The sequence below is a fragment of the Pseudonaja textilis genome, chromosome 1 (genome assembly GCF_049901715.1).
Source record: "Pseudonaja textilis isolate UNSWEBS1 chromosome 1, rPseTex1.2, whole genome shotgun sequence".
Taxonomy (NCBI): Eukaryota; Metazoa; Chordata; class Lepidosauria; order Squamata; family Elapidae; genus Pseudonaja; species Pseudonaja textilis.
The window spans coordinates 96,294,844-96,319,427 of record NC_141990.1 but is presented as its reverse complement, the minus strand read 5'-3'; the positions used below and the strand labels follow the sequence as shown (position 1 = coordinate 96,319,427).

General features: G+C 38.5%; 1 protein-coding gene across 2 annotated transcripts in view; it reads left to right on the top strand.

Annotated features, from left to right (window-relative positions):
- Nucleotides 1–20,576: 20,576 nt before the first annotated feature.
- The window catches only part of DCBLD1 (discoidin, CUB and LCCL domain containing 1), a 36,458-nt gene continuing 32,450 nt past the window's right edge, over nt 20,577–24,584 (top strand). Inside the window, exon 1 of one of the 2 annotated variants that reach the window (XM_026705423.2) lies at nt 20,577–20,889. In XM_026705423.2, the coding sequence (XP_026561208.1) occupies nt 20,814–20,889 (76 nt within the window). In that variant the 5' untranslated portion in view covers nt 20,577–20,813. The remainder of the gene's footprint in view (nt 20,890–24,584) is intronic. The other variant, XM_026705424.2, reaches the window with a different exon arrangement.

Genomic DNA, 24,584 nt, shown 5'->3' with positions numbered 1-24,584 from the left:
CTAACTGTAGCAAGCAGCCAACTCTCTGTTTATCAAACATTTAGCAATCCTCCACCCACGAGAAAATTTCGAGGACAGAAACTTCAGTTTCATTACAAACAAGATTTGATTTTATTTCCTCATAGAATTCTACAATTGTACCACAAAAGATTATTTTTTCACACAGGCAGCTGTTGATAGCAAAATAAATTGGTGTTTATATGCTGTCCCAGTTAATAAAGGTTCTCCTTGCAGCCACACTACACAAAATGACATCTCTGTACTGAAATCTTCAGTAACAACTTATCACCTGCTTCACTCATGAAATACTTTCCTACCACTAAGTATTTTCAGCTTCAAATGCATAACATTAAACCTACCATAACACAGTGGGAACAGCATAAGCTGTGAGGTGGAAGATCGCAGGCCAAATATGAACTTGGACTTGAAATTCTAGATGGCTTTCTATAATATAAACACTTGCCTCCCTGATTGGGGCAAATGCCCAACATATTTTTGAGCAAACCTCTTGTATCTTGTGAATTCCAGTCACATGCCTCATTTACAAATACCACAAGTGCCCCAATAGTAATTCTAGTTTGAGAGGCCCCCAAACTGACCCCCCCCACCCCAAAACTTAGTTAGACTTGGAATTTGTTCGTGTTTTGCAATATATGCATTAAATAGAGGAAGAGTTACATCAGTGTAGATTTATTTACTTTGTTCATGAACATCCCCCCCAAAAAAATCTGTGTGTAGCTTTTTTTCTGATAGAGAATGTCTTGGCAATGCAGTCAGGCATGGTAGTTTTTTCTGTGGAGAATGAATCATATGGAACGCTAGAATGCCCCCTTTTATTTGAAGTATCTTCAGGTCTTCAATGTTCAATTGATAAAATCTGTCTTTTATCACAATTGAATGATTGGCTTTTCCTCTGAGATATCATGGATTAGGTTACATCTTCCAGCGTTGCTTCATTTTCATTTTTTATTTTTGGCTTTCCCTTTATGATCATCCAATAGGAAAGAGGGGAAATGGAGAAAAACTAGTACCATGTTAACTAGTATTTCTAGGACAGATGACTGGGCACAGGGGTAGGATTCAAAATTCTCAGCAACTGGTTCTCTGCCCAGTTGCTGAGTGGGTATGGCCATGGTGGATGTGGCCATGGTGGGCGTGGCCTACCGGAATTTCTGAGTGGGTTGTTTTTACCTTCCCCGGAGGCTTCCTTTGGGCCTCTGGGAAGGTGAAAATGGCCTCCTCTGGAAGCCAGAAACAGACCCATTTCTGGACTTCTGGAACTTCCAGGAGGGCTGTTTTTTGCCCTCCCAGAGCCTCTGTGCCGGCCCTGCATTACCTGCATCCAAAAGGGGCTGTGTGGAGACTCTGGGAGGGGTGGGGCAGAGTGGGCAGGGCCAGCCGGTCGGTTCAACCAGTTGTTCGGTGTACCAGATGAAAATTTAACATCCAGTTTGCCCAAACAGGCCCGAACCAGCTGAATCCCACCCCTGACCATGCACTCCTCTGTCCTAAGGGTTCATTCAGCTCACTTCCTGTTTAAGAAAGCAGCAACGAGGGTTGTCCTGGTTTCTGGGAAAGTTATATAATGGGCTTATCTGTCTGGTTGAATTTTATTGCATTGTTAGGTCAGAAGAATAAACTAATGAAGCTTCTTTGAAACAGGAGCCTTTTAAATTAGCCACATCATGGCTTCCGAGTATGCAATGACACCTCACTGTAATGTTTCTGTTAGCTGAGATATATGGAGGAAAACAGCCATTATTTCTTGCTATATCTGGAGGCATTCTTGGCCCTTAAGTCTATTTCAAAAGGTCCTCAACCATCTGATGCAGATTTTCAGGGCAGTTGTGATGAAGAATTGACAGTGAAGAACACTCTTAGATGCAGGCTATTGCTTTGAGGACCAGGAAAAACTGTTTTATAAATGTGGAAAATTAAATCAATTTTAGGGGAATAAACATTGGGATTTCCCTTCATATAAGCAAATGATGATAAGGATCCTCCCTCTTTTACTGTAATGATCCAAGGACCAGGAAGAAAGGACAACGCTGCAGTGCTGTGCATAATATATGTCCCCTCCAATTATTATGATAATTATTAATAAATACTAACAATTTACCTCCCCCCTGCATTTATCACCTCACACACATGGACATACTGTATCTAAAATTTACTTATTAAAGTGCTACAAAATAAAAGTTGGAAATGCACGCATATATAAGGATTTTTTTCTGCCCACCTTGAGTTCCTTAGCTTCATGTATGTAAAGATTTGTGTCAATAAAATAATTTCCATGCAATTCAGTGCATTGTTATAATATGTATTGCAAGCATACCAGAGTGATGTTACATATTACAGTTTTCACAAAATACAAAAGAAAAGCAACATAATAAGGTGCTAACCACCTTATTATGATGTTATGGAATAATACCCATAGCTTGGAAGTTTTAGATCTGGGGGATTGTGTCTGCAATTTTGGCATGCTTAGCTCTTTGTGCCCAGGCCATGTTCTCACCAGTATTCTAGACTAGAGCATCTTTTAATTTCATCTAACCATTATTGTCTCTATATAGAGTGGTGTGGTGGCCAAGAGATGGAGCTCTCGCCTCAGAATCAGGAGGCTGTGGGTTCAATCCTAGGTAGAGGCAGATATTTCTCTCTCTGGGCACACTGAGAATATATCTGTTGAACAAAACTCAGGAAGGGCATCCGGCCATTAAACACTCAGCTCCATTCAGTTGCCCAGACTCGACTCTGCAAAGGATTATGGGGTTGTTACAAGAAGATGATGATGATTGTCTCTATATAAAAGAAATGACAGGCTTTCACAATTGTTAGGTGTTGTAATAGCACTTAGACTTACAAACCACTCCATAGTGCCTTGAAGAAGCCTTGACTCTCTGAATGGTTTACAAAGTCAGCATATCTTCCCCAGCAATCTGGGTCCACATTTACAAAATAACAGAGTTCGAAGGGACCATGGAGGTCTTCTAGTCCACCCCTCTGCTCAGGCAGGAAACCCTATATCATTTCAGACAAACTGTTGCCCAATCTCTGGAGCATTCATGACTTCTGGAGACAAGTTGTTCCACTGATTCATTGTTCTAAAGTCGAACTGTCAGGAAATTTCTCCTTAGCTCTAGGTTGCTTCTCTCCTTGATTAGTTTCCACCCATTGCTTCTTGTCCTACACTCAGATGCTTTGGAGAATAGCTTGATTCCCTCTTCTTTGTGGCAGCCCCTGAGATATTGGAATCTGCTATCATGTCACCCTTAGTTCTTCTTTTCATTAAACTAGACTTACTCAATTCCAGTAACCATTCTTTACAGTGGGGGGATTCAATTTTTTTTACTACCGGTTCTGTGGGCATGGCTTGGTGGGCGTGGCAGGGGAAGGATACTGCAAAATCTCCATTCCCTCCCCGCCCCACTAACCTGCTTTCCAGCTCCGTTCTCCTGTGCAGGGCAACAAAAGAAGACCCAGCCGATCAGCTGGGACTCAGGGGTGGGATTCAAAATTTTAACAACCGGTTCTGTGGGCGTGGCTTAGGTGGTGGGTGTGGCTTGGTGGTCATGTTATTGGCTAGGGGTGGTCAACTCTATATCACTCACATCAAGGCACGCATCTCCTCGCCTGGCCTCTCATAACTGTAGGGATGCTGCAACAGTTGTAAGTGTGAAAAATGGTCATCAGTCACTTTTTTCAGTGCCATTGTAACTTTGAATGGTCACTCCACACAAGCAAAGGAGGGGAAAAAAACTCCAGAGATGTTCCTGAGAAAGGAAGTCTAGTCCTGCCAAGAATGTAATAAGGGTTAATGGAGAGGCAGTTTCTGTAAGCAACACCAGAATGTTTCCTTCCTGCCTTCCCTACAGGACTAGGCCAGTAATTTCTTCTAACAACCAAACTACTTAGAATGTTAACAACCGGTTCTAGCGAATAGGTGCAAACTGGTAGAATCCCACCCCTGGGGGCAGAGCCAGTCAGAGGCGGTATTTGCCAGTTCTCCGAACTACTCAAAATTTCTGCTACCGGTTCTCCAGAACTGGTCAGAACCTGCTGAATACCACCTCTGATTCTTTATATGTTTTAGCCTCCAGTCCCCTAAATATTTTCCCTTTTAACATTGCAGAAAGCTACAGGTGAGAGAGTTTAATCACTTCACCAACCTTGGAAGGATTGAAGGCTGAGTCAACCTTGAGCTGGTTCAGGATCAAACTCCTGGCAGTGGGAATGCAGAGTTCGCCTGCAATACTGCATTCTAACCACAGCTCTGGATGTTGAAAGATAACTGTAAGTGACTAAGAGGAGAAATGGAAATACTATGATGCAGTAGGGAGAATTCATTCCATTTTATTCCATAGGCAATGCAGATAACAATAAAATGTCCATGAAAGAACTGTTGTCGTTCCTGCCATATGTAGGAACATATCCTCCCCCCACCCCTCTCTCTTTTGGAGAAACCAAGCTGAAGAAAGAGAAAGACTAATTTGAGAAGCTTCTCTTCCAACACATCAACCATCAGATGGAATGGGAGAGGTGGTAATCTTTGTAAGTTCATCCTTCTCCCTTGAACATCTTCCGTTTCCTCTTCTCAAAACCTATTCTGGAGAAAGAATCGACTCGTACCCAACCCTCATCTGCATTAATATATGCAGCTTTACAGGTAGTCCTTGACTTATGACATTCATTTAGGGCTAGGGTTAGGGGTTAGGGCTAGTTACAAGTTACAATGGCACTGAAAAAAGTGACGTGGCTATTTTTCATATTTATGACTGTTGCAGCTTTTCTTTGGTCATGTAATCAAAATTCAAGGCACTTGGCAACTGATTCATATTTATGACTGTTGCCGTGTCCTAAAGTCATGTGATCTCCTTTTGCTACCTTCTGACAAGCAAAGTCAATGGGGAAACCAGATTCACTTAACAACCATGTTAGTGACTTAACAACCGCAATGATTCACTTAACAACAGTGGTAAGAAAGGTTGTAAATGGGGCAAAACTCAATAAATGTCTCACTTAGCAACAGAAATTTTGGGCTCAATTGTGGTCATTAGTTGAGGACTACCTATATTTGTGCCTGTAACCAGGAACACCAAGATAAACCTGTGATAACGTTTGTTTATTATTGTACCAACTATTCAGTAGCTAAGTTCTTTTTAATTAATCACGGTGGTACTGCAAAAGGCAATGTTTATATCTGCAGTCATTTAGGATGAAAAAACAGTATAGTTTCTTTTGGGGGGATTCAGTTTTTAAATTAGTTTTACATGGTTGGACAATGGGTCATATTGCTAACTGAAATTACAGTTCAGAAAAAATATATTTCTGATTCAGCTGAAAAGAAGGAAACAGATTTTTAAACAAAATAAATTCCTCAGCCATAATAGAAAATAGCTGAGAAAATATCTCATATTTGCATTCCAGTTAGAATCAATATACTATACTATACTATACTATACAATATACTATACAATTCAAACCCTTCCCAAATACGTTATTTTTAGTATTTAATTTTTTGATTAATAAAGATTGTCACAGGGACATAAAGGACAGGCTATCATAAATAGACCCAACTAAGTATACAACATTGGAGAAGCAGTCACATTTCTTCCTTACATAAATAACTAGAGATGATGAGGTGAGCTAAATACAAATATGTATGATGTCACTGTGTTTTTACCAGACAGAGTATAGATTCTTTATTTTATCAAGAGGACCACACAATAAATAAAATACTGCTTATCAACCCTTAGATTTTCCTCCCAGTTCACTCTTGGTAAGTTTTATTTGAGTTTTCACAAAAAGAAAAAAAATACATGACAGTTTTTTGAAAGCAGTATAATCCCGGATTACATCTCTTCATACAGACACAAATTCAAGTTCATGCTCATTTTTATATTCCATTCCATATCTTATTACTATTCTACATTTTCTACATAGCTTCTCCTCTCTTTTAACTTTATTAATTTTATTTTATTTATTTCATCTCAATTCAAATCATTGTACTTATATTCTTTGTCTGTCCTGTTTCAACTGTCTATTATCTTTTCTCATTAAACAAAATTTCTCCTGTAATCACTGATTGGAGTATGACGCCTTTATATCTTTCTCCTAAAATTATAACACTTAATATAATACATAACTTTGATTTGGATTCTGCTTGGTACATTCTAAAACTACACACTGTATCTTGAAAAAATAAAAAAGTATAATATAATTAAAACAACAATCCATTCCAATTCAATTCTATCATCAATATTAATATTCATTTAAATCTTAACATTTTGCACATTACTCTTCAAATAAATATACTTCTATGGGAACAATTATAAACTTTCCAGAGTTAATTCCCACCCCCCTCTTCACTTATATTTTATAAAACATCGACTAATTAAAATGTTCCTGTCCCTTCCTAATTCAATTTTCTCATTTATTTTATTTCATTTATTTTATTCACAAACATTTCCCCAAACCACACCAACTACTTTATCCCTCTTTTTAATCATATGTTATTTCCAATATTCTAAAATTATTTCTATTACAAATATAACAATACAATCTTATGTACCTTCACAGAATCCCTTTTTCAGTTAGATTTTCACCCATTATCTCTAAGTAGGTCCTGTTTCTTTAGATCTTGCTCCAAGCCTTTGTAACTTCTCTTCCCTCTCTTCTTCTCTCTCCCCTTTTTACCTCCCTGTCTCTCCACCTCCATTTCCCTCTTCTGTATTCCCCTTTTCTGTTGCTTTCCAACATTATATCCACTTTTCAAATTATTTTTCCTTTCTTTGGCTGTTTTTTTAAGTCTTAAATTCTCCATTCTCTTTCCCCCCTTTCCCCTTTCTTCCCCAATTAGAGTTACTTGTTCATTAAAGATGGCTTCTTCTTTGTCGCAGTCTTCTTGTTTTGCAGTCTTTTCTTGTTGTTTCTCATAGTTGCAGATCTCCATTTCTAAGAATTGAAAAACGAAGCCAAAAGAGCCCTTCCCTTCTTGTGCATCTTCTTTGTATTTTTTAAGTTCCATTTTCAATTCATCCAGAAGTGATGCCATTGTAAACAATTTTAAACAACCACCCAATTGGTTTTAGTCATTCAAATATAATAACCAAAAATCCAAAAGTCACCAGTCCATCCTAATACACACAAGCTGTTTCTTCTTACAATTTCTTTTTTTTTTCACTTTCTCTTCCTGGGGTTACTATTTAGTTGCAAAATCTCAGTTAAAATGTATCTTTTAGAAGTCTTGTTGAAGCTTTACTTTAGATTCTTTTGAAGTCCAGGCAGTCTCCTCCCTCCAGATCCTGCCCTTATTCTTTTCCTCTCCCTTCCTGCTAATAAAAGAAAAAGTTTTTAATGTCCAGAAATCTTTATTGTCCCTTTGGCATTTAGTTGTTTTTTTCAGCTTAATTGCCTGTTATGACTCCCCTTCAAAATTCAAACGAACAAAACAGAAAGCAGCCGTTTCACAATTAAATCAAACGGAAAGAGGTCTTACAAGATAACGGCTGGCAGAAACCACAGCATAAATCTTTACTCTGTCCGGCAAACCAGTCCTGGCAATAAATCTCCAGTCTCAGAGCTTCTTGCTGTAACGTCCTCACTCAAATAGTCATTTTGTTCCTGGCAAGATGTACCAGCCCAGCTGTGTCCTTTTATACTCATTGAGGCAACGTGCTAATTTACTGACTCGCTCTCCTCATTCACTCCAGCTGATTTTGCCTTCTCAACCGTCTTCTATTTTTTACATTTAACCACAAATTTTCCAAGTTCTCATCTCCACTAGAAGACTCTCTCAAAACTTCCCTGTCAGCCATTCCCGGCTGTTGATCAGATAAGAAACCAGAGGAGGTCAAAGGTCCTGACAATTCTAATACATCAGGTCTGTCGTCCTTTGTCACGTCCATCTCCTCATCCTGGTTATCAGTCCAATCACTAAGCCAGGCCGGCTCATATTTTTCTGCCATGACCTCCTCACTTGAACTCATATCAGTCACAGGAGCTGAATCCAAGCTCGGAGCCACAACAATTGCCTATTGATGCCAAAGCGGATTTTTCCAATTTCTTATTCGGATCTCTTAGTTGTCAATGTAAGGAAGGAGAGAGAAGAAAAAAAAAACTTTCCCTTTTCACTTTCTTTCGCTGCTTCCGACCTTCTTTGGGAGTGATGTTATCTGTTGTAAAATTTAAGTTCCAGGGTACCTTAATTGTTGTTTTTTTCAGCTTAACCCGTTAAGCCAAAAACTTTCACTTCTTATCTTCCTCCTGCACTTTCTTTTCCGGTTGAGTTCTTCTTTGAGGCGGCCATTTCTGACCGCCGCTCCTACCGCCTTCGGGAAAGGGAGTTTGGCCAGCTGAGGAGGAGAGATGCGGCTCTCCTCAACCCTGCTGGCGATCTCTCCCCTCTTCACCACCTCTATGGGGTGGCTTACAGTTCTCTGAACTGTTTAGAATGTTAACAATGGTTCTAGCGAATAGGTGCCAACTGGTAGAATCCCACCCCTGATGTCAAGCATGGCACAGCAAAGCTAAGGTCTCATTCAAGAATTCCAGCAGGCATCCAATGAGAAAGAAAGAAAGAAAGAAAGAAAGAAAGAAAGAAAGAAAGAAAGAAAGAAAGAAAGAAAGAAAGAAAGAAAAAGAGAGAGAGAGAGAAAGAAAGGAAGGAAGGAAGGAAGGAAGGAAGGAAGGAAGGAAGGAAGGAAGAAAGAAAGAAAGAAAGAAAGAAAGAAAAAAAGAAAGAAAGAAAGAAAGAAAGAAAGAAAGAAAGATAATTTCAGACTTCAACCATATTTTCTATGGTTTATCCAAATCACATATAAGGACATAATACACACAGAAAACAGAAAAGTGTTTTATTTCATTTAAGTTGTGATGTAAGGGTAAAAAACAAACTGATACAAGATGAACTTCAGCCATTTTACTCTAATCTATGGCCTACACCCTTTTTCCACAAATCAAATTATGTGATCTGGCAAAAAGGCTACAGTTTGAATGTTTTATCATAGATCAGACCATATTGCAATCATGGCTGTGTTTCAATCACAGGTTTAATAAAATAAATCTTTAACTTTGCCTTTGTTTATCTGCACAACAACTCTAAAAGTCATGCTACGTTCTCAAGAGAGCTCATCTAATCCCCATTTCACAGGCAGCTTGATTCAGTTCCATTTTGGAGTCTCTCTCAGTCTAAAGCAAGTGTATTGTTTCTTAGCAAGGACAAGGTGAAAAGGATTCAGTCCCTGTTAAGTAGGAATGCAGATGAAAATCCTTTTAGCTCAAAACAGATGCTGATTGAAGAGGATGATGGTGAATGATGAGAGTCAGATAGAAATGGTAAGATAAAAATAATAAGTCATTTTCAGCTGCTCTCACAGACCATTGGTGCATAGTGGTTACTTTTTCTAATGGAGAATTTCTGGGACAGCTGGTCCCTGCAGGGAACTCTGGGATCTTTTCAGATCAGGTTGCATCCAGCCTTGGCTAATCACCAAAGGATTTTAGGATTTAAGCAGCTGTAAATGTGGATGGCTACAGCCATTAGCATGAATGGGGCAGTCGATGCTAGGCATGGAAGGATAGAGTAAAAGGACTGGAGGGAACTAGGAGTGGCATGGACAGAAGATGATGAGAAATAATGAATGATCCAAAGTCACCCTGTGATCTTTATGGTCTATGGAGATTTGAACCGCACATTCTAAAATCTCAGTCCAGCTCTTAGTTGTTATACCACGATGGAACCAAAGCTTTAATCTCTCTCCCACTTACGTGGCTTACACTGAAATCAAACCACCCATTTGTCTTTACAGATAGCAGTAGACCACAATTGAGCCCAAAATTTATGTTGCTCAGTGAGACATTTGTTAAGTGAGTTTTGCACCATTTTACAATTACTTTCTTGCCACATTTGTTAAGTGCACCACTCCAGTTGTTTAGTAACACGGCTGTTAAGTCAATCTGGCTTCCCCATTGACTTTGCTTGTCAGAAGGTCGCAGAAGGTATGATCACAAGACTATGGGATCCTGCAACCATCATAAATACTGTATGAGTCAGTTGCCAAGCACCTGAATTTTGATCAAATGACCACAGGGATGCTGCAACAATTGTAAGTGTGAAAAATGGTTATAAGTCGCTTTTTTCAATGCCGTTGTAACTTTGAATGGCCACTAAATGAACAGTTGTAAGTTGAGTACTACCTTTATTTATCAACTTCCTATCATCATCTACATTGTTTCATTGGCACAGATAAATGGATGGATGGATAAATGGATAGATTATAACCCGACAGTCAGATAACAGATTTCTTCTTTAAAGTATATTGTTTTACATAATTACCATATGACTACTTAGTTGATCCATAATATTATAAATCATTAATCAATGATTTTACAGAAATATCATTTATGATTATTTTAAAATTAATAAATACTTTATTAAAATAATAGCAGAATACTGTCTCACAAAACTGATATCTTAAAGTTTGATTCACTGATTTAGGATTGACTGACTGAAAGAAAGTCCTGCATGTATGTAAGATTTCAAGCCTACCTACAGTAGCTGGAGGAAATCCAGTGAATTCAGCAGGATACCCATTAAACTGTTCTAGACCACAAAGAAGGCGGAGCCTCCTCCCTGACAGACCATAGATCGCATCTCTCTGCAGCTATGGTCTGTGCTCTTTCATTGGAGAGCCCCAATCATTATGATTAGGTGATGAAGCTGCCTTGGAGGGGTGGTGGAGTAAGGGGACGCCACAAGCCAGGTTAAGGGGAGCCGCATCTCCCCTCCTGGGTTTGGTCTCCCCCCCACCAAAGATGACTGCAGCAGTGGTTTAAAATGGCCATCCCGAAGAGGAATACTCAGCTGGATTAAGATTTGTGCAGGAGGGAAGAAAGAGGTGGACAACATCTGAACCGGGACAATTGGGCGATACAACTAAACAAAAGTACCCCGGGATTAAAGAAAAGTGAGCGGCGAAATTACAAAGGGATGGGGAAAAAAAACATTTCTGACAGCTAAGCGAGGCTTCGAACCAGGAAAGGAAGAAGCCGGAACTAAAGATTTAATTAAATTGCACTAAAATGTTTTGGCAACAAACAGGCATAAAATAAAGCTGGACTTAAGATTGTCAAGTAATAACAATACTAAAGTTTACAAATTGGGGACTGGACTGTGTTGGAATATTGAGGTTCGAAAAACCCTAAATAAAAAAATAGGGGGGAAAGGTGAAGACTTTGTATAATGGAGAGTGCCACCTTTTGACAAAAACTTGAGCTCAAACAAGGGAATGAACTTGTGTGGATATAATATTAAAGAAATATTGAAACAAAGTAAGAATCTCAGAAAGTGAAAGCAGAACTAGAATAAAGAAAAAAGCAAGAAAAGACTGACTGTGGGATTGATTGATGTTTTTGGTATAGACCCTGGGCTGGAATAATTGAGAACTTTGGAAGATTGAAAGAAGAAAGAAGGAAAGTAAAAGTGGTTTTTTTGTGGACTTTAACGATCATAAAATACAAGAGTGTGTAATGATGATATCTCTTCAGGAATTAAAAATGGAACTTAAAAATATGAGAGAATTACTACAGGAAAGAGGTGAATCACTTTGTTCTGTGTTAGAAAAAATGTAAATGGCGATTGAAGAACAAGAAGACAGAGCTTCAGAAGAGGAGGAGTTGACTCAAGGAGAAGATATCTTAAATAGACAATTAACACAAAGAACGCTACAAAGAAGTAGGGAAAGAAGGAAGGTTAAAAAGTTGAGATTTAAGAAGGCAATCAAAAGGGGGAATACCTGTGAAGTCAGGAAAGGCAGAAAGACCCAGCAGAAAAGGGGAAAGGAAGATATTAAGAAAGAGAGGGATATAAACTGGACTGAGAAAAGATATGGGGATAAGAGGGGGAAGAGAAGCAGTAAGAAACAGGTGCATGAAATAAAGAAATACGGAAATAGTAAAATGTTGAAAAGAAATTGTTTTTTCAGAGATAATGGTTGATGAATTAAAAAGGGGATTCTGCAGGGTGGCAAGGGGTAATAAGACTATTTCTGCAATTAAAAATATTTAGAAAATAGGGGAATATAGATATTGATCACTCTTATTAAAAATTAAGGGGGGGAAATATGCTGCGGAATCCAAATGAAAAGATGTAATGATTATTATTGTAACTTCTTAAAAATAATGGTTTATTGAGAATCAAGATGAGGGAATAAAGGTATATTTTAACCACTGAGGTGTCACACTCAAAGCAGTAAAAGGGGAGAAACCTATACTCTTTTTTTTTTAGTGTTAAAACTTGTATTAATTTAGAATTTATAAAAAGAATGTGTAATGGAAAGGGAATATGACAGACTAAAGAACCAACTAAATTAATAAGTCAGTATAGACTATTAAAAGCAAGGAGAGACATTGGCAACCTATTATTATTATTATTAGGCAAATACATATTGTTTTTAAAATAAATATTAAAGGATTATATTTGAAATAATTGAAATGAAACAAAAAGATGTTTCGATTGAGATTAATGAAAGAGGCTAGAATTAATGTGTTTATTTCTCTCCTTACTGAAAATTTGGAATGGAAAAGGTAATAATAGAATTAAGTATGCATATATGAATGTATAATTGCTGTCATATTTGTATGTAAAGGTGATGACCCGGAAATATGTTGTCCACTAAAAAGAGATTTTTGTTTTTGTGTGAAAAACTGAATAAAACTTGTCCAAAAAATAAAAAATAAGCTGTTCTAGACCACACATTATATATTTTCTCTTGAAAGTTCAGTAAGTTCTAAATTTCACGGACATTGCCCAGCTGTATTAATTTATACCAATAAACCACAGCCAGTGGTGGGATTCAAATTTTTTTTACTACCAGTTCTGTGGGCATGGCTTGGTGGGTGTGGCAGGGGAAGGATACTGTAAAATCTCCAGTCAAAGGTGGCATTTGCCATTTCTCCGAACTACTCTAAATTTCTGCTACTGGTTCTTCAGAACTGGTCAGAACCTGCTGAATACCACCTCTGACCATAGCCATAACTATTGAAAGGCACATATTTCTAGAAGTCTGCTTTTGAAATGTATCATTTTATACAGATTGGACTTCCTTGTCTTTTCCAGATCTGCCCTAGCTATTTTAATTCTGCTCCTATGGCACTTTTGCCCTTCATTTTAAAGTTGGAGCTGCTGATTTCTGAGCACATGTGAAAAAAATCTGTCCTTTATTTAGGTGCCAATTTGAAAGCTGAACCCTTGAAAACCTAGCACTAGGTATCAGTAAAAGATGAGTCAACTTTTCCAGGCATCAGGCCCAATATTACAAGATGCTGGCCACTCACATCTTTGATTAATTTCAAAGGGTACACTAAGTTCACAGCATCCTGGAAGATGGCTATATACCTTATTTACATGCTTCAAAGTAGATGAGGTATCAGATAATCCAGCTGGCCATAAATTATACTCAGATCACAACTTGTTCTTGCCTTTCTTGAGTCAACAGATGAGGTTCTTTGCAGGTTTCACAATTAGAAATAACAAATTGAAAGTGTTCAGTTTGGGTTTACCTATACCTTCAGCCAATCATTAAGTTATCATCTACAGTGGACTTGAACGTGATTTGAATTAAGGAACTCATTATTCCTTTATAATATATAAAGGATCAATGTATGTATATTGCCAGTAATGTGAGGCATTGTTTACTGCACCTCTTCACATCATTTCAGTTCTATCTTTCAATCTGCACCCCTAGACAAAATCTCCCTTCTATGTTATTGTGCTTCTCCGGGACTGACTGCTTGCAAAAATTTGCCCATCATAATAGTATACTGATGGGAAAGGACCCTACACATCTTTAGCCTGGCATAGAAAAGAAGATGACAGCACATTCCCAATTCAGAAAGCAGGAGCATTCTTTGTACTCTTTTTAGTTTTGACCCCTATGGCCAGGAGGTCAAAATCTGGTGTGTGTGTGTGTATGTGTGTGTGTTATTTTTTGAAGCAATGCACTTGGTTGTCTGACTCCACAAGAGATTAGTTGGCTGCCCAAGATCCAAGAGTTCTTTTCCTGTGGAAGGCTTAACTGGTTGAGAGATAAGGAATGGCATGACCTTGGCAGGAAAAGCCATCTCAACTCAGCCAGCAAGTTTCTCATAGTTTTTAGCTGGCTGTCAAATATATTGCTGTGCCCTTCCACAGGGTCTCATTTTGAACTGTCAAATAATGTGATCCCCAAGGAAATGAAGATTAGCAAGTCAGTGGAGAAAAGTGAGATTCCTCATCAGAATCAGGGGATGACTGATATTCCAAGAGCCACATTGCTAAGAAGAGAGCTGAGGTTTATCCATACCTGCTCATAGCTCCTCTCCTTCCTGGATTGTTGGTGAAAATAATAATGTCAGACACAGCACTAATGTACAAACTTTATCAGTTTGTACATTACATTTTAGCCTGTGCTTCAATTCTATCCTGCAGTATCTGTGGCAATAGCAGTTAGTAAGTAGCCTGGTTTTAAAATTTAGGCTGTTTGGGATGAATGGAGTGCAAAATTGTTTTTATTATAAATTTGTCTGAATATGTATAGTAGCATTCCACTTTGGCAGTGTTTTATTTAATGAAAGGAAATTTAATAAAAAAACAACAACAAAGTTATTTATGTTAAGGATTCTTTTGGAGGCATATTTTTGTGGAATTGTAGATCTTTTAAACACACATTTCTAGAATGGATTTTGTTTGTTTGTGAAGCATATGGTATAATAGTTTGCTTATTTAGGACAGTTATTGCTTTTGAAGTATTTTATTGTCATGATTACTATCAGGAATAAGAAGCGTACTCACCACAGAAATGTGTCAAACAAACAAGAAGGCAAACAAAAGGATCCTATGGTCAATCCAACCACTTACAATTGCATGTAGAAAGTGCACTGGATTATATGAAGATTCCTTATGATGAATGAGATTTAGACCCTGGTCTAGGTAGTGTTATGTATTCAGATGGAGGTTCTTTAGGACTTTTGACCAGCTTTTTTATTGCAATCAAACCTTCTTAGTGATTTCACTAAATGTCTATGGAGATTCTCAATCATCCAAGTCATAGTTGTCCCAAAGGTGCTTTTTCAAGAGACAAAGGGACTTCCTTATTTTTGGTCTGAAGACGTTTCACTTCTCATCCAAGAAGCTTCTTCAGCTCTGTAACTTCTTAGTTATAGATGCTGAAGGACTGGCACATAGAATCTATCTTCAAAGGGCAATGGAATTTATTTATTTAAGAAAATTTATAATGCTGCTGAACTCACTCTCAGTGTCTCTGGATGACTTACAAGGAGAAAATCTCAATACAAAAATAATAATAATAACAACTCACCCACCCCTCCCTTGTTGAAACTATCAAACAAGCTATTTATTAAATTCATACATTTTTTTTCTCATATGAGAACCAATTTGATATAGTTGTTAAAGGCAACTCGGGAGACCAGATGCTTATTTATAATAGATAAACAGTGTTGGGGGTGGGGGGTAACTTTGTGAAGACTTACATGGGTGACCAAAGAAAAACTCTATATTGTCACTGCTAGGTCAATATTTCCATATATTCACAGACCTCTGTGCTGCTGGTTTACAGCACCAGGAAAGTATGCCTGGATGAAAGCTTATACAGCATCAGATATGCTTAACCATGCCATGGCTGTCAGTTCTCCGCATTTCATAAGCATGTTATGCCTTGGTAGCAAAAGAGAAAGAGGTGTGAGTGTGTGTGTGTGTGTGTGTGTAAAGGTTCATTGCTGCTACAAAACAAACATTGGTATAGTAAGATGCTTTAATAAACATTGCCTCACTTTTGTGAAAACGGAGAGCAATGAAAGATAAAAAAAAAATGGAGAGAGGAAATTACCATACCATTCTTTTGTGTACTGTGTAGAGGACAGGGTAACATTATTTTGCGAGGACCAAGAGATAATGCTAGTTTCAGCCATTTCATTATTTAAACTGAACTCAGATCTCTCCAATATCCTGTTCTACATAATTTCTAGATTCTTCCGTCGTTCCTATTTCTTAGGCCAAAAGTATTGCAGGCTTGGAATTGTGTGAACTCTAGTTGCATCCAACTGGAACGACAGAAGCAGAGGTGTTCTTCTATCACAGAGTCAACATAGTTATTATTACTGACACTTTCATGGCATTTTCTTCTTAGTTCAAGCATAGGTCCTCTTTGCACTCAAGGACAGTTTCAGGCTTCAGAATCGCATCACAAAATCAGAGGTTCAAATTCCTTCTTAGAAAGAATAAGTGTCACAGAAGTCATCTGAGACATAATTTGTCTTATAAACAGATAACTTTCACTGACATTACATTCATGATCTCTCTTGCTATATATGATCTCATGATGTTCAGGCCAGCTTGTATGTTTTTTTTAATTATTATTTAATCTGATTATAAATATTTTGTCATGCAAATGATTAATTTCAATAAGAAAATAATATTCATCTCTGTATGTTATTTACTTCATATGAAAGCTATATATACCATACACACACATATGTATATGTATATTTGTGTATATATATGTATGTGTGTGTGTCTATATGTGTCTATATGTGTATGTGTGTATACACATATACATATACATATACATACACATATTTCATATACAAAAGACAAAGATACAAACAAATTGAAGGAGCCCCTATGGGATCACCACTGTCATCCGTCATTGCAAACCTGTTCATGGAAGAATTCGAATCCAGAGCCCTGGCTAATGCCACCCACAAACCCAAACTATGGTTAAGATACATCGATGACACATTTGTGATTTGGCCCCATGGAAAAGAAAACTTAAACAATTTCCTAACACACCTAAACAGCACACACCCCAAAATCAAGTTCACCATGGAAACAGAAAGAAACAAACAACTACTAATATATATATATATATATATATATATATATATATATATATATATACTTAAGTTTTTGCGGGTACTTACATGTATGGTATTCAGCTTTGTTGGGGTATTTTCCCACATCATTATAGTTGTGCTTTTAAAGCTGAAGCAACGTTTCGGCAGAATCTCATCTGCCATCATCAGGCTTCTGTACACAATACAGAATACACAATACAATTCTGTACACAATACAGAAGCCTGATGATGGCAGATGAGATTCTGCCGAAAGGTTGCTACAACTTTACAACTTTAAAAGCACAACTATAATGATGTGGGAAAATACCCGAACAAAGCTGAATACCACATATATACATATATATATAAACACATACATGTGTATGTAGACAGACAGACAGACAGATAGATAGTAGGATAATGGTGACACCCTGTGGTTGGAATAAAGTATGACAGTTGTCTCATTTCCTCATTTCATATTCAGTAATAAGTTATTCCGTATGTAGCAGAGGAAAATGAGAAGCTTAAATGTAATCAAGAGAAAAATTGTTTGCATAGGCATTTAGTTTTGAATGGTTCTTATATTAAGAGAAATATTGAATATATACTTAAAATGTACTGGCAGTAAAATATGATAAATCAGAATTTAATAATAAAGTATTGTACGTACAAGTGGATTGGATGACCTTCTTTCACCAGCAAAAAGGGAAACATTTTACTATTGTGGTGAGGCCAAAAAAGTCAGAGGAAGGTCTGGGGCAAGCTGAGTTGACATCATACATTACTGCTCTTCCAAAATGTAGGAGACCTGTCTCCATCTTGGAGCAAATAAGATATGATTGGCCATAAGAGATAAAAGCAATTCTGACCCAAATTCTCTAAGTTATGTCTATATACGAAATCTGGGAAATGCTCCAGAAGCTATGTTTTCTTCCTGGCTGGGAAGTGAATTTAAGATTTATTTTGCTTTCCAGCAGATGGCACTGTAACATGCTATCAATTAGATTTGATAATAAAAAGGAAAGTTTAAAATCCTGGATTCTTTTGATCCCCCATGGAACACACACACACACACACTCACACATGTGTGTGCACACACACATGCCTTCTCACTCCTATGAGTGATATATGTCTTCTTGAATCTTGAATCCTGTATCTGAGAGTTTAAGGGTTCCTATATAAATATTTCTTCATTCTTGCTACTCTCTTGGTTTTGTCATTGGTGTTTTCCTTTGAAATTTTAAAGACACGGTTAATTTCTTTTGTAGGTCAAGCAAAACATCCTTTTCTACGTCATTTTTTGGCCTGTCAATTGTATATCCACAACTATCTCTGCCTTCCTTGACAACATTTGTTAGATATCTGTCATTTCTTCAATAACAACTTTGGGGGCAAAGTCTATCCATAGAAATAAACATCATTACTGAAATTGTGGGTACTCTTTTCTGATTTCATTCTTCAAAGGTCTCCTATAATACTTTTATTGTTAGAACATTTTGCAGGTACGTAAATCTTTCCTCTATCTAAAAGAATTAGTTCCTTCTATTTGCCCAGTTTTTGAAATCATAAGATTGTTGTCTTTGTTGGATCTCGCAAAAAAACTAAACAGGATCTATTTCCTATGAGAAGCTGTTTGGTTTTTTTTTTGTAATTAATTACAAAATCTTGTTGTAAAAGTTTCAATGTTCCAGTTTTTATCTGACATAGTCTGTTTACAACTTTCTAAGATCAAAATCTTATTTACATTTTTGCTATTGGTTTCAGATTCTTTAAATTCCTGAGCTTATGATTAAATATTTCTTTCAGTCACGATTGAAGGCAGGCTCCTCTGGTGTTTTCAGACCTGTTGGCCTCAAGATATCTAACAGCTTAGAAGTAGCGAATGAGTAATTTCTGAAAATAATTAGAAAGTTGAGGTTTATGAACTTAAGCAGTTTTAAAATGCTTGACCATGTTGTGAGCAAGATGGCTGATCCCATTATCTCCAGGTGCTCAAACCTACAGAAAATCACTGTCTGAGGTCTCCTTGCAAGGAACAACCCCCAAAGCATATATGAGCAATCTCCCAACATTCTCCTTATCTGGAGAGGTTCAAAGGAACAGGTCTCCTCACTGGCTCTGTGGTTTCTGCTTTTGTAACGCTGTCTTCGGTTTGCCATGATTTCTCCAGAGGACTGAAGCAGAGGTGGTATTCAGCAGGTTTTGACCAGTTCTGGAGAACCAGTAGGGGAAATTTTGAGTAGTTCGGAGAACCAGCAAATACCACCTCTGACTGTCTACTTTACAGTATCTGTCATGCCCCTGGTGGAGACTGACTGAGGGAGAGGAGGAACAGCCGACAGGGACAGGGAGTGGAAGTGTGGCTCCGGAGGTTGTAGAGGAGGCTGGGGAAGGACAGAGGTCAGCTGAGCAGTCAGAGGAGGACCCAGGCCCATCCCCTATCCATCCTAGGGCACACAGGGAGGAAAGGATAAGGGAGAGATGTGGTCTACTTGGGAGGAGAGGGCCTTGATCCTCTTCATGGGCTGCAGGTGTGAGAACTGCATAAGGGTTTGGACCTGTGTACTGGCAAAGGCTGGAAACAAAGTGTGTTTTATTTTGGTCTGAAGTATCTTGGTTGGCATCCTTCCAACAGACTGTGCCTTTTTATGTCCTTGAATTTGGTAAATACTTCTCCTGTTCCATTGTGGAAATTTCATCATTGTTTGGTTTTTTTTTATTTCACCTCTATCTGCTCATTAAATTCGGACTGTATTGCTTTTTTTTGAAGACTATTTTTGAGTACTGTTTTATCTCCAACTGAGTATTATTAACAGTGGGGCCAAGTTGGAGGCATTAAAGGACATTTATTTACATTTTGGATTTTGTTATGGTTGTGATACACTTTGGGTCATCACAGTATCCTTCCCCTGCCACGCCCATCAAGCCACACCCACAGAACCAGTAGTAAAAAAAATTGAATCCCACTACTGGATTGAAGGATGATTTCCACTGAGTATTCATATTCTTCAGATAGAGGTATATGGGGTTCCCGTTTTTTATCCATTCTTTAGCGGGTGGCCATAATACTTTGTACATAAAACAAGGTTTCTTACTCTACATTTTTCTAAAACTATGATTATCAAGACTTGTCTACTTGCTTACAATAAATACACAAAACAAGATTTTTCTTTGCCAAAAGGGTGGAAAATTTAGAGAGGAAAAGGGTGTAATTTACAGGAATCCCCAATAATCACTTGCAGAGATTTCAGGTTTACATACATGTTCAGTAATTACTCAAAACTCAAAAGAAAAGGCGTTTAGTACATGCTCTGGAACAGCCATGCAATATCAAACGCGCCGTGAGAGAGGATCCAGGAATAATCGCAGTATTCTTCATGGGGAAATGTGTTGGGGTGAGGGACTCCTGCTTAGGAAATCGAGCTTACTATTAAAAGTCTAAGGTTCGATCAGCTTTCCTCCCCAACAACCATGTTATTTTTTTTCTTCCAAAAAAAGCCGTTTTTCTTTCCAAAGTGTGCGTTTGTGTGTTGTGTGTATGTGTGTGTTGTATGTGGGGGGGGTGGGGGTGGGGGTTGAACGCCACGCGGTGGACAAGAAGACTACAGATGCTTTTCCCACAAGGATTCAGGGGGAGGGGCCTGGCCCTAGGCTCCGCCTTCTTCCGAAATCCAATCCGAAGAGCCGTGCTCCTTGCTTTCTTCCTTCCTTCCTCGTTTCCTTCGCCCCACGGCAGGGAGGGAGGATCAGCGAAGAGGGAAGCGCTGCCCATCTGGCGTGAGGGTTGGACGCGTCCTTTGAAGGAAAAGGAGCGGCTGCGGCGCACAAACCTTTCCCCGGCCGGGCGCGGCAGCGACTTTTGAAAAGCGCCGGGAGAAGCAAGTGAGCGAGACGGGCCTCCCAGGGCGCAGGTCCTGGAGACTATGGGCCGCAGTCGTGGACTGGGTGTCCTCCTGTTGCTGCCCGCTTTGTTGTCCGGGAGCTCGGCGGAGAAGCTCGGTAAGTCGGCCTGCCTGCCTGCCTGCCGGTTCGCACGTTTGGAATAGGAAAGGCTAGTGGAGCGAGGAGCGGGGAAGGAGGGGGAGGGTGTGAGAGACACTGGAGGTGGATGGACGCGCCCGCAAGAGGCATTATTCGTACGTGCAGGATCTCTTCTCTGTGGACCGAGCGAACGAGCACTTTTGCATTGCCAGATATTTCTTCCCTTTTCGGACGAACGAAGCTCCTTTTATCCTGGAGATCGTAAGAGTGTTCAAGGTTTCTAGAGGTCTTTGCCACCTTCAGCTTAACTTTGATCTCTGGGCATCTTTCAAAAACGTTGGAATTTGGAACGGCGGGTTAAAACCTGCTTTGTTTTGTTTTGTTTCGGTGCAACGGGCTGCTCTTTCAAAAAAAAAAAAGAAAAAATCTCGAATTGAGGCTCAACCGAAGGCTAGACGTTGTAGGCTGAAATAATCTGCCGGAGTTAGGATTTGTGTTGTTACCATACGGTCTGCAGCTTCTTCTTCTTTTTTTAATCCTGTGGTTCCCACGCGCATATAATTCTCTTTATACCCTGCAGCTTTCGGGGGATAAAACAGCTGAGTTTGTATCTATTAATAACAAGTTTCTGATCCAACTCTTTGAATTTCAGCATTCTGGAGGTAGAGGTAGTGAGGTAGCCATATTGAGCTGTGGGGTTTTCCTGCCTTACACATTTATTACCCTTTTCCCACGGAGTAAGAAAAATCAGCATCAGCATTCAGTTTCTAGTTTTAGAATACCGGCACAGTCATGGAAAAGATGGAGATTCCACCTGACTGCAAAAAGAGACTTGCACAGCTACAGTCTCTTTTCCAATCTTCCTGAGCAATGTGGAGAAAGCTGTGAGTGGAATGAATGGAGTTAGCACATTCATGTTTATGGATGCCTGAACAGGGTTGTGGGCCATGCTGAGATAAGATTCTGCTGGGTCTCATTCCAACTTGTGTATCTAAAACTTGATAAATACTGTGTTGAAATGAAACATTGCACTGATACCGATATCAACGCTGGTTAATTCAAGCACGTATTACCAAATGGCATTTTATCTTCTAGAAACTGGGTCTCATCTAAAAAATAATAACAATCTACAAGTGTGATTAAGTGTGATTTCCCGGATATCACGCTTAATCTTTAAAAAGCATGGTGTGTGAGATGTATTTTTTTAAGGTGTTTGGAATTTGTCACTTTTAATTTCTCTGGCGTACCTTTCAGGTTTTCCCTGCAAAATTAAATCTCAGATTGTGGACCTGTTTAAGCAACATGATTTAAGATTAGCAATTCTTTATTTAAGAAAAGCAAGCAAGCTGCTTGCTTTTCAACTTCAAACTAGTTTTTCTATAGCATAGTCTCAAAAAGAAATCCTGCTGTGTAGTAAGATGTACCCTTAATTTGCTTTCCTTTTAAAGGGATTAGCTTTGAGTAGTTATAGATATGTTCTTCAGGTGAACTTTGCTATTTGTAACTTGTGGGAATTTCCACTATCAGAACAACCAGTTGTAACTCAAAAATAGATGATCGGTGGATACAGGTTAGCACATGCAAGTGGTTCCCTTAAATGAAACTGGAAATGCAGTGTTCTAAAGTTGCTGACTTTTTGACATACAGGATGGTTCTTGTTTCCTATGAAGTTATAAACTTCCACAGTTTAAGAGGGAAGGCTGTCTTAATAGTCTGTTAATTAAGAAAAATAAAAATACCCAGTTGCAATAGTTAAACAAAAATATTGAAGGATGTATGTAGATGTCTTACATGATGGCCAAATACTCTGCAACAGTGGTTTTCAATCTTTTATTCCCCATGGACCCCCTTTAAATATCTTTTGTGGCCATGGACAGACCCCCAAGACTTAACTCAAGATTTAAATCATAAAATGTCTTAAAGCCTTCATGGACTCCCTGTGATGATACTGTGGGGCTCCTAGGGATTTGTGGACCATAGGTTGAGAACCACTGCTCTACAACAATTTAAAAGGGGAGATATTCCTGTTTGTTTTGACCTTTGGTTTGTCTAATATAGCTAGAAAACATGGCTTTGCAAATAGAACTTTGAGTTATAATATATTAGTTGATTTGGGTGATTTATATTGTTTGACCCTGTTAATCTACAACAGCTTCATCTGTTTATCTAGTTATAAGATTATAAAAGAACTATTTGGGGGGGGAGGAGAAAATACAAAAACCATAGTTTGGTCAATACATCAATTAGAACCTATTGCTGTAGTTTGCTTAAAAAAAAGAGTAGGGTAAGATTCTAAATTTTCAAGAAGATAATACACAAAATATGTGATAGGAAAAAATGTGTTTAAGGAAATAAGACAGCAGTTCTGATAAAGACATCTACAACTTAAACACAGAATTTTGCAAACTGCATTAGTCACCACGTATTGCAATTTTCAGATTGTATTCAGTGCAGCAAAGAAGTAATAGGTGTACAGTATGTACAATTTCTTAATAACTTTGTAGACTAGCTATATCTTAGATCTGTCTTTCACTTTGGATGAAACTAAGCATGAATGAAAACAGTCTTTTGTTTGTTATATCTTTTAAAAAGCAGGAAATATATTTATGCTGCAAAGTATAGCTGCCTAAGAATGAGTGCTGAGAGGTCAGTTGTTCCAAACTCAGATTTGTAATGAGTTTGGAAGGTGACCTTAGGTTGAGCAGTGCCTGTATCTCAGCTTCTTCCTCGTCAGCATTACAGGTGCATTGTTATAAAGAGTAAGTCAGATAATGTGATGTTATACCTTGTATTAAGATAGATAACCCCAAATATTTATCTGATGTGTGGCTTGATTTGAAATAAAATGGAAGATAGACTGATGAGCAAAGATTCTCTGTTATTTTTTGTGCTTACTAAGTAAAACACTAGTCAGAGTTAACTGCTAACCAGTAAATCAGAGCAACATGAAATAATAGCATTCAGAGTTGGAAGGGACCATGAGCATCATCTAGTCCTGTGATGGCGAACCTATAGCACATGTGCCATAGGTGGCACACAGAGCCATTTGTGTGGGCACGCAGGTCCCAGGCAAACTTACCTCACTGTGCATACACGCGCCTCCCAGCTGATTTTGGGGCCTTTTTCAGCCTGCCAGAGGCTTGAGGGATGCCTCTGCAGGCTTTGCATGTCAAAAAATAGGCCCATTTCATCACTTCCTGTATTTCCGGAAATATCAGAAGTGACAAAACGGACCCATTTTCCAGCCTGCAAAGCCTGCAGAGGCTTGCCTCAAGCCTCTGGCAGGCCGAAAAAGGCCTCAAACAGGCCAAAAATCAGCTGGGATGCGCAGTGCAGGCAAGTGGGTGGCGGGGGAGAATCACATGCGCAGGGGATTTATGGGGGCTGAGAGGTGGTATCCGGCCTCTTAAAAAACTTAACAGATAGTAGACCCAGATCCGTTCCACTGTTATACAGGTTATGTGTTATACAATATGATTTATTTCTAAGGTTTGTCAGCAAGATATAATGCACAATGGTTGATTACTATAATACTGGTTTCCCAATATATTTGTTTATTAATTAACTGTAATTTAGAAAATTAGTCCTTGTCAATTTTTAATTATTCTTACAAGGAATAGAAGGCAAGCCAGTGGAAGGAATCCAGTCAGGGTGAGAATTAACATTTTAACTTTAAGTGATCCTTCTTGAATTTCAAATATGTTAAGAACTGC